Genomic DNA, 11,483 nt, shown 5'->3' on the forward strand with positions numbered 1-11,483 from the left:
TCCTAAGGCAGTGTTTTCTGAGTGCACCAAATAACCAAACTTCATCCTATTCTATTGATTAGTTAGTCTCAAGGTTGAATTGGAATCGCGATTCCTACCTGATTGTTTTCCAATGTTCAGGTACTACATATTCCTTTGGAATGAGCATTCCCCCTCAATGGAATGGGCGTTTCACTGGATTTTCAAAAGAACGACCATTCCTTCCTCTTTTCTTTTTACTTAAAATTTTGTTCATTCCATACCTCTGTTCCGCTCGAGGAGAAGCAGCAGTCTCGGCTCTCTCTCTATTTTTGGGGTAATACTTTTGTACAGACATTATGGTAAACTTCAAATAAACAATACTCCATTCTAGTTTTATTACATGCTTCATTGACATTTCATTTCAATCTTGGTTCATAATTAAGCCAAACATTGAAATGAACGTTTCATTCCCCAGTTCCATTTCTACAAGGATTCTATGCTCAAGTCAACCCCATTCCTCCCTCGATTATATTCATCAAACCGAACAAGCCATAGTTTGCTTCCACTTCTCTGGTTTGCTTCTTCTCCTCTTACCAGAACAGCAAAATCTTTTCTTTAATGCATTTCAGTCCACTTAAAACAATCACAATCACAATCCCGCTGACAACTCAAATTTAAACCTTAGGAGAGAAGGTTGGGGAATTGGGATCCAATTCAATCTTAAAACTACATCACATAGCAGCCATTTATCAGTTCCATAAACTACAAATTCTATGTGCCTGCATAATCCGATTCATAATTTACATAAACTGATGCACGAGAAACAAACTTCCCACTTCAAAATAAACAGTGTAAAATGCCCAAGAAAAAAGAGAAAAAGCCATTACACCCTTTACCAAAAAGTGGGGATATCAATTATGACCCTCAAATCTCTCTCTCTCTCTCCAATTGCGGGGGACAAGCATTTTGTAACACAGCGGTGGGCGCTTTCAAATATCACCATGGGAAACATGGTTAGGAACCTCTGCTTGGTTATCCAATGGCATGTACTGCGCCATGATTGCCCGTATTTCTGAATCCATGTATCTCTGCAAACAACGCACGGTAATGTTAGACCACAACATGCTGAAAATTATCAATCTTGCAAACCATTGTTTTTTCAACCTGCTCACACAATTACTAAAATAAATATGAATAAAAAATTGATCCCCTCAAATGGATAATTTAATGTAGTCCATGAAAGATCTGGGCACTGTTGATCAGTCCTTCGTACTACAATCAGAATTGATGTCATCTCCAGTGTTAGAAGGTGAAGAACTTGGAAATAAATATGAAGGCACAACACAAAGTTAATCAATGAGAAGCATTATGTTCCAATGTCTAATAGAATTGAAGCTTAATTTTACTTTAGAGGGCTTCTAAGCCCCAAATCTCCCAAAGTACGTACAATTAACTGGTTTGCAGTGGCCTGACATTATACTCATCCTGACACTCACCTTCTTTAGTTTATAGATTTTAGTCTGTTTTTCCAATCTTTATGGCTCCGCTTAGAACTTGAAAAATAATAAGAAAAGTAAAGAAAAATATAAGCAGATAAATTTTTACATTTTTGGTCATTGTAGAAAGTGAGGACAATAAAATAAATAATAAATATACTTTAGATGTCATTAACCTTTGATTTTATTAATTTTAAATCATGTTAAACAATTTTTCAATCTTAATAGTATTTGACACACAGAAAATATAATGAAAAATCAATTTCCTTCTTTCTTTTTTTTTCGTTTCCTTTTCTCAAGAAAATTCTGTGACCTAACTGGAGCATAAGAATAAAAAAGTTTTCTGTTCTTTTTAAAATTTCTTGCTCTTTTAGCAGTTCAAAACAACATTTTACTAAATAATGGGATTAAGGTGTCTGATAACATTCACATAAACAATTAGTTCATAATTTATCTAATCAATTAAAAAAAAAAGAGTGAATCAGTAAAGTTCAATCATCAGTATACCTCAATTAACATGAAATCTATTTAAGGGCATGATGCAAATAGCACCAGAAATATCTAAGACATTAAAACAAGGATAAAAAGAGCCTACCCGGATCCTGTACTTGTAAACTGCATAAGCCCCTACACCAGCAGCAGCCAAACCAAGAATTATAACCCAAATAAAGCTCCAGCTAACTGCAGTGTCAGCATCTTTACCTGCATCATTCAAAAGAAAGAAAATCAACATGGGCACAAAAAAGAAAAAATTGAAAATTGGGACAAAAGGCAGGTGAGCAATAACAAGGGGAAGTCAACTATACACCCAAAAAGGTAAAAATAAAAAAATCAGGATCTAGTGTACTGCAAAACTTCAATCCCAATGGCTATAATTTATCTTATAAGTTTAAGAGTAAACCAGAACAGCGACACTCGGCCAAAGCCAAACTCTTAACTAAGCCATGCAAATTACCAGTTTTAGCTGTTCTTGCCACTAGTCTTTGATGCAAACCTTGTATTTGGTTATTGGGACATGGAACAAGTTCAAAAATAAAGGATTGTGTGTTCAGACATTGTTTTAAGAAGGTTTTCCATTTTCTACCAGGGGTATTCATCGAAAAAGAAAATAGTGCAGTAAGGATACTCACTTATACAAGTGTCATGCTCTCGCATATATAATAAATTTCCAGAACAACTGCACTCATAACTGCCCCAGGTGTTCTTGCATTTGCAGCCTCGGCATTGACAGGCTGACTTATCTTTGCACTCATCCACATCTGCAGCACAAGCACCCCCCCACCCAGCGGCAGAGAAAAAAGGAATCAAGCTTGGGCACAATTGATAAAAGAATACAATAACTGGTTTAAAATTAATTATCCACTCACATAGCAGCAGTGCTCTATACCACACATATTAGAACATGAATATGTTGAAGGAATGAAAATCTGTGATTGACAAAAATATTCATGAATAAAAAAATTCTATAGAACTGCAAAAGATCTGGACCTAGTCATGCTATTACATTATAATAACAAAATTGTTCCACGCTGGCTTCCTGTCTTTAGGCTTGTAACGACAGCAACAATTAACAATATTTTGTGCTCCTTGATGGACGAATCCTCACTATCAGTTGGTTGTTATGACTGATTCAAATTGTTCTTTGTGCTTCATTGGTTTAGAGTGCACCACCTTGATCTCGACTCACTCATACTATGGCTCTGGTGGATTCCCTTAACTAAGCCACTGCCTATGAGTCGCCAGCTCATTCTTCAACAGACACCTGGTCAGAGCTCTGGACCCCTAAGTTTCTAATTTTAATCATACAATATCCAAAAGATGAAGCAACCTGAGGTCCTGAAGTACAATGCCATATCCTAACCTTTTAAACTTGTTTATATGAAAAGTACTCTAATTTTTTATATAAATATCATATTTGACAAAAAAATATTCCTTTTTCTTTAAAATTGTGTTAATACAAAAATACATTTATAGTCTTTTATGGGCTTACCTAAGGCGCTGATGCTATTATTATTATTATCCCATCCCTCAATGAAACAAATTTTTATCCTACATGAAAGGAACCTTCCTATAGGACCTTTATCAAGGAGACAGCCACTACAGCATTAAGATTTTAAAATTTTTTTGTGGGTGTCAAATTGAATATCTGAAATTAACTTAAACATCAATTAAGGAAAAAATTCTTTCACCAAAATGATCATTCATCATTCCAAAACAAATGAATCTCATTATTGGTATTTCAATGCAAAACTAAGTATATAAACTTAAATTATTTCACTGCAGTTATTTAAAGAGTACATTTGTAGTTGATTGTTATTGAAGTAGTTCAACATTATTAGTGCCACTATCTAATAAGAAATAGACTTGAGCATTAGGCAGGGGTCAGTAGCACGAGCATGCATTGTCCAAGCCCATCCATTTATATTTCTAAAAATATAGGAAAATATGCAAAATACATATATAATATAATACATAAAAATGAAAATGTATATTCTATACGCTTGTTTATTTTACTGTGGAAGGATTGGGCTAACCTGGCTGCGGAATATATGCCCAAGAGACTCCACTTTCAAACTTACGCTAGTCACCAAGGCCTAAGTAGAAATAAAATGATTTCAACAGTTGAATATTATTATATTGAAAGGCCAATTTAGGCTTTTCATTATCATCAATTGAATTGTGAAATCTAGTAAGGAGGAGGCATCAGTGCAAAAATATAAGAAACCTTGGGGGAGTTGTATGCACTTCACTCAAAATTCGATACTAACGTTAAAATTATCTAATTTTAAACAGTGGCAAACCTTTTTACCAAAATAGCCCAAATTTATCATGTGAGTAAAAATTTAGTGGAAGAAATCTATGAAGAAAGAGAACACCTAAAAAAATGGGTAGAGCTAGAGAAACGAAGAGGAAAAGGTAGAAAGTTGCTGCATAGAAAAAATAGTCATCAATTTTTAATATATTCAATAGCTTTGATTGCATGATTGAATAATAGATTTTGTCGGAAGGATGACTGTTTGGTCATGCATATTGAAGGGGATATTGTTGATAGGCAGTGATAATGATACAACAAATTAATGACTATTTTTTCTATGCAGCAACTTTCTACCTTTTCCTCTTCCTTTCTCTAGCTCTATCCATTTTTTTAGGTGTTCTCTTCCTTCATAGATTTCTTCCACTAAATTTTTACTCACATGATAAATTTGGGCTATTTTGGTAAAAAGGTTCGTCACTGTTTAAAATTAGATAATTTTAACTTTAGTATAGAATCTTTGAGTGAAGTGCATACAACTCCCCCAAGGTTTCTTATATTTGCACTAATGCCTCCCTTCTTACTAGATTTCACAATTCAATTGATGATAATGAAAAGCCTAATATGGCCTTCCAATATAATAATATTCAACTGTTGAAATCATTTTATTTCTACTTAGGCCTTAGTGACTCGCGTAAGTTTGAAAGTGGAGTCTCTTGGGCAATGGTATATTTGGCAGCCAGGTTAGCCCAATCCTTCCAAAGTAAAATAAACAAGCATATAGAATATACTTTTCATTTTTATGTATTATATTATATATGTATTTTGCATATTTTCCTATATCTTTATCTATATTTTTAGAAATATAAATGGGTGGGCTTGAACAAAGCATGTTCATGCGACTGACCCCTGCCTAATGCTCAAGTCTATTTCTTATTAACTAGTGGCACTAATAATGTTGACCTACTTCAATAACAATCAACTACAAATGTACTCTTTAAAATTGCAAGGGAGGTAAATGCTAATGTCAGAAATCTCAATTGGAGGGGCAGGCTTGCAATTTATTCAAAATTTCCATAATTTTGAATTGAACCAATAAAGGCAATAACATAAAAAAATATATTAAAACTATGTTTAAATAATATAAACAAACAATGTTTAAATAATATAAACAAACTAGAATATAATGTAAAATATGAATAATCTACAACTTATATGTTTTTATTTTTAATTTTAGCATAAATTTTGTTAAATATAATACCTAGAGCACATGACCCATGACAAATCGAGAGTCAGAAGGATAAGACGCACGCAACCTTACCTCCACACATGGGTAGGCAGTCTCCATGACTTCAACTTGTTACATTTTGAGCGTGAATATAACACTAATACCATGGGTCAAGGCCTGCCCCCACAATTAACTATTGAGTGGGAGAATTATGCAAAAAGGTTTAAATGTGTGCGCAATAACGATTTTCATTGACAAGTGGGAGCCATTAAAATTAAAAGGTAAAACATATTAAAAGAATATGTCCAAATATTAATATACGACAAATTCTACAAATTGAAACCACGGGTTCAAACTCAATTTTTTTTCCCTGCAAGTATGAACATCTCTCCAAAGAATTGAGTAGTAATTAACTTTATTAAAGCAAAGATCAAATTTACTTCTAGTATGGAATTTAAGTTTCTTACATAAATAATATTAATCCTTCTGTATATCATGTCATTCAATCACTGATTAACTACTAAACTTCAGATAGAGCATCCCCAAACCACAAGGCTCCCCACTTTGTGAGGGTAGGGGGAGGGTGCCTTGTTTGGCCTATACATGATCTTTTCTAGCTCTCTATTTGTCAAATTTACTATTTAATTTTTTTCCCATGTATTGAGAACTACACATGCAACTCACACACCTCAACTAGTAATAATAATAGGTTAAAAAATTATTCAAAACAAAAGATGAAATGAGAGATCTAGCAACAACAGGCCACGTGTCCTTGATTCCTAATTGAATCAGTGTCTCATGTCCCTGACTATCATGGATGCAAGATTACAACAGAGAAAACAATAATGATGCTTCTGGAAATACAAGAACAAGTACACAATACCTTCACAAGAATGGACCCCATCACCTCTGAATCCTGGTGGACAATGGCACCCCTTTGAATGGCCTTCCTGAGCAATATATGAGGGAAACAATTAAATCAGTACTCTCACAATGCATGAGTGAGTGAATGTGTGTGGTGTGTGTGTGTGTGTGTGTGAGAGAGAGAGAGAGAGAGAGAGAGAGAGAGAGCAAGTAGAGGTTATAGTTTGAACAACTCACATTACAAGCAGAGTGAGTCCTACCACCTTGAGTCTTCTTCCAACAGCCTCCATTGTTAATTGCACAGCGTAAAGCTCCAGAAGCTGTTAAAAAACAATAAACATGATTTACATCAAAACCATCTATATAAGTCGTAAATGTAGATAGCATTTCTTCACATAACACGGTTCTATGATTTTCTCTCCAATAAAAGAGTACCATGGGCTCTCACATGTTCTCGTGCCTTAGCCTAGCCAGGGGGAAATAAAAAGAGTCCTCATGCCCTAGAGTAGAGACCAGCCCATGTCTCTCCAGTTTATTTCAATTACTGATTCAAGCATCAAGCTGCAGGCATGATGACCTACTGTTTCTTTGCAGGAATGTGAATTGTGTTATGTGAAAGATTTAAACTAGAAATTATTATTGTTTTTATTGAATATTTACCTTCACAATGAGAATAACCGTCGCCCACAAACTTCACACCTTGGACAATAGGGCATTCACACACTCTCCCACGAAAAGTATCCTAGAACAAAATTTATTCCTATCAGATAAAAGTAGGATGATCTTGAAGCCAAATACTCACATAAAAAAAGCCACGTTGAGAATTTTTTAACAACATTAAAAGAACCTTGCATGCTGTAACATTTGCAGCCTTGTCTTGCCAGCATCCACCATTGTTTTCCATACACTCATTTGTTTCCATATCTGCAAAATAATTTATTAAAGAATATGAAATACCAACACTACAAGAGTCTGCAGCCATCTCAAACGAGTTGATATAAAGCGCCTACACATGAAGCTCCTCATCCTTGGACCCAAAACCAATATGCCCTGCTGAGAGCTGACATATCTAATTGGTGTGTTAAAAATGTTGCCCTGGATAATTATTAATTAGAACAGAATGCCACATATAAGTCGCAGGTACAATAAAGTAACTATTCACCCAAAACCAATATGGCCTGCTGAGAGCTGACACATCTAACTTGTAAGTTAAAAATGTTACCCTGGATAATTATTAATCTGAACAAAAATGTCACATATAAGAGTTGCAGGCAAAATAAAAAAAAATAAAAATTCACCAGTGTAGTGAAAAGCAAAGATGGGTTTGGGATGCAAAATGATAGATAAGAGATGCAGGCACAATAAAATAACTCTATTCACCCATGCTGCACCTGCAGTTCCTGTAACTGCCCAAAGAATGGCCCACATTCTAAAACATTCTTGCAACAGAGCATTGATTGACATCAATCGGAGAGATTTTTTTTCAGGAGCAACCCTAATATTGAATTTTAAAAAATAACACTCATAGATGATTACCTTCAGTTAAACAAATTGTAGGCTCAGTAGTCTCTTGGAAACCTGCACATATGGCTTTAAGAACAGCTCCTTTGTCCAACTTCCCTGAAACCAACCAGAAACATGAATTAAAGCTGCACATTCAAGTAGTTACACAGCATCTGAGATCTTCAACATAGCAACCCCAACCTCTATATTGTCTGTTGTTTATTACAAGTGTAGGCAATATAGTCACATCTCCGCGGGAGCCTTTTCCTATCTGAAACCCGGTTTGCAAGAAGAAGATAAGCAACACAATAAACAAGTAGTACTGATGTTGCCATAACAAGGTACAAGACATTGAAAACAGTGTCTCTGGGGCACCTAACCTGTGCATCCTGTTCAGCTTTAAGGACTGGGTTTTCCACATCTGCCTCAGGGTCTCCCACACATTTTTCTACCTCCTTGACATCAAGACCTTCAAAAAATCATGAGAAACACACAACCTAAATTAACTAAAGTACATAGATTAAATTCATCCTTACAGTGATTACCAACTGGATCATCAGAATTCAAAAAAAAAAAAAACACTCAATGACAACAAATTAATATTGCTTCCTGTTTTCCATGTAAAGACACAAAGATAAAAGCATGCAATAATTAGACGGCATGCATAATATTGGAATTCAATACTAAAAAAAAAATAAAGGTGAATGTGGGCGAGACTTAAGCAAGACAGATGCGGTGATTGCAGGGAAACATCAAGAGTTTCCGAACTAATAGTTGACAGTTTATTTAAGAATAATTTGAGAAGAGATTTGGGAAAACATAAGTTTGACAACCAGAATTAACCAGAATATCGTAAGCTTTCCATTCAACCCCAAAACAAACACATGTTTTCAAAATTATAATAATTTATGAATTGTTGATATAGTGTGCAATGAAAGCAAACAAATTTGTAGACGTGCATTTGGAAGAAAGTACTAACAAAATGTTTTTTTTTTTTTCTTCAAAAAAAGTAAAGAATTTTCAGCACCTCTGAGCTCTAACTAACATGGAAAATCTTGAAAAAGTGCATCCATTGATGTACAACAAATTGAAACATCCAGAAATATAAACTTTAACCAACCCAAAGAATGTATGACTTGTTCAGCACACTCTTTGTTGTATTTCTTCTCTTTCATTGGGCAACGGATTGCAAAGTCAGTCACATAGTCCCACCAAAGCCAAGGCTTTCTACTTTCATTAGCCACCTTAAAAAAGCAAGCTTCGCGTAAATTTTGAACCACAACATCCTTCCCATCATACCCTTTACTGAAATCCTGCTCAGGATCAGGAGCACAGTATCGCCCATGGTTGATGCACTGAGATTTGCATTGTTTGCTTAAAATAAAAGCTTCTGGGCAGTACCAAGTTATATAATGTGGAGTGAACAGTGTGTAACCATTCCGCTCAAGTATTTGGGCAGGCCCTTTGAAGGTCTTGACAAAATCAATCTGGCTGTCGCATTTTGGACCACACTCATCATTACTATTTGTCCAGAGCTCATACTCAACCCGCTCATCAGGATGAGGAAGGGATTCCCTCCAATCCAGATTGATGTTAACCATCTCCCCATTAGATAAAGCCTTCTTAATTTTATCCCCAAAAGATTTGCTAATAAGTGCAGAAGGAATCGAGATCTTTTGAACATAATCAGCTCCTGCATTTTCTTCTTCGGGGGTGTCCATAGTGATCAGAGGTTCAATCTTGTCATCTGCAACAAGAATAGCAGCAGCTCCAGCTTGTTGGGCATTCCATGCCTTCAAGGTGAAGTAACAATCTGCCAAAACGAAAAGCTTCAACATCGTAAGATTTTTGAAAAAAAAAAAACCAAAATGAAAACATATTGGAAAATCATTTAGATGCAGATGCAGTCCTCAACAAAAGTTCTAGCAACAGCTGTAGGGGGGCATCATCATAGCCGACCAGAAAAAAATAGTGAAACACCCAGTATTTGGAGAGTTTCTATCAGCATCTCCATTCTAAATTCTATCAGTTCTACCACGTTTATCATTTCAAGAAATCAAAGTATTCAAACGATCATAAAAAACCCAGAGTAATTTAATTTGAAGAAATCAAAAGCTGCTGAAGTTTAAAACCGAATAAATGAGCAACCAAACAAAGTATTAAATTATCATGCTTAAGGATTTCAGTAATGAAGACACCAGATTCTTCTGGCAAAGTACACATAGCAATAGTTGCATCTACACAAGTAAATTTTGCAGCAAACTTATCACCATAAATCAGATAGAAAAAGGATGAGGAACTAAAAATAAAGAAAAGGATACGAAACTAGCAACCATATTCTGAAAATTGTAATTCCTCAAAAACTGAAGTATGTATCAAGGAGCGAGTTGAACAAATCTAGTTAAAACAGGAAGTAGAAACTACATTTTAAATGCATGAAATCGAAGAAGCTCACCTCCACGATCGATGAGAATAAAGACCGGAAGACCTCCTGGTTTTGATTTTAAGGAAATATCAACGTCCTCGAAGTTCTTGCATGCCTTCTGATTGGCTTTCGGGTAAAGCGCCGTCCCAACCATGGTTCCTCCATACTGAGGAACACCGAAATTACCAATCGCACATTCATACACATCCCTCAACCAATCCGGTGAAGTCACTCTCAAGCTGTTCTTCTCCACCATGAACCTACCCACGCAGCACCCCCAGAGCATGCACCAGACGCACAACAAAAACCCTAGCTTTTCCCTCATCTTCCCACTCGTTTCACTTCACTCAGCAGATCCAAGGAGAAAAACTCAGATCACGGACGCACTGAATTTGATCCCTATACCCTCGAAAACCTCAATAACTAAAAAACTAAAAGGAAAACTCAGGTACCACAAGTAATTGCTATAAATACGACCCCAAATTGGAGCAATTGAAGCTTTTCCTCCAAACAGAAACACGATTCGCCGAGTACCCAGATCGAAATTACAATTGAAAAAGCAAAAAAAAATACGTTTTTTGGCGTGTAAATTTACTGGGTCCTCAGCTGAAGATTGACGGATGGTTGTTTGTTGTTTGAAAGAAAAGAATCGAGAAGAAGACGCAGAAAGAAAGTTCAAACAAAGATAAACGTGTCAGTTAAGTTCAGATTCCAAGGTTGAAGTCTATTAATGATAAGAAGAAAATCTAAATATTTAGGTTGCTTGGGAGCCCTATCAAAAGGGAAATAGGATCAGAAGCAACTCCCGACTCGTCTTCAGGAACAGTGGAAGATCTGAACCACCATTAATGAAGGCTTTAATCCAATTCTAACTCCGCTGAGTCTCTTTTTGTCGCGATATCATCAATTTGTCGAGATAATTTTGTGGCAGTGATGGACGGACGGCTGCTATTTGATTTGATGAAAAAATGGGCCCCATATCTTTAACAGCTGCGATCAAGTGGCGAAGATGCAGCTTTCGTATTTTATCTTCCCTTCCAAAAGTCGCAGAGTGTGGACACCGGCCTTTAGTGCGCTGGTCCCACCCCAGAGGACAGACGTCTGATAAGGTGCTATCAGCCGGCCACGTGTCCCTGATGCATGACAGTGGGCCCAGATTTCGCCTCTATTATGAGAACGTGCAGCCGCGTGCAGATTATCCATCACCAATTTCTTCTTTTTTTTTTTTTTTTTTTTTTATTTTTCCAGAAAAAT

The 11,483-nt window shown here is 35.9% G+C and overlaps 1 protein-coding gene across 2 annotated transcripts; it reads right to left on the reverse strand.

The window, feature by feature from the left end:
* Positions 1-674: 674 nt before the first annotated feature.
* Positions 675-11,227, reverse strand: LOC131159876 (vacuolar-sorting receptor 1-like). 2 transcript variants are annotated; one of them, XM_058115072.1, is made up of 12 exons: positions 10,260-11,227; positions 8,925-9,617; positions 8,185-8,273; positions 8,006-8,075; positions 7,838-7,921; positions 7,149-7,225; positions 6,962-7,043; positions 6,539-6,621; positions 6,321-6,387; positions 2,588-2,716; positions 2,053-2,159; positions 675-1,049 (listed from the first exon to the last, which is right to left on the reverse strand). In XM_058115072.1, exons 1-12 carry the CDS (start codon positions 10,552-10,554, stop codon positions 951-953), a joined length of 1,875 nt encoding a protein of 624 aa, XP_057971055.1. In that variant the 5' UTR covers positions 10,555-11,227; the 3' UTR covers positions 675-950. The 2 variants fall into 2 exon arrangements, with proteins under 2 accessions (XP_057971055.1, XP_057971054.1); XM_058115071.1 differs by lacking the exon at positions 6,962-7,043 and having other exon boundaries at positions 6,539-6,660; positions 7,118-7,225; positions 10,260-11,153.
* Between the last annotated feature and the right edge of the window lie 256 nt (positions 11,228-11,483).

The sequence above is a fragment of the Malania oleifera genome, chromosome 7 (assembly GCF_029873635.1).
Source record: "Malania oleifera isolate guangnan ecotype guangnan chromosome 7, ASM2987363v1, whole genome shotgun sequence".
Taxonomy (NCBI): Eukaryota; Viridiplantae; Streptophyta; class Magnoliopsida; order Santalales; family Ximeniaceae; genus Malania; species Malania oleifera.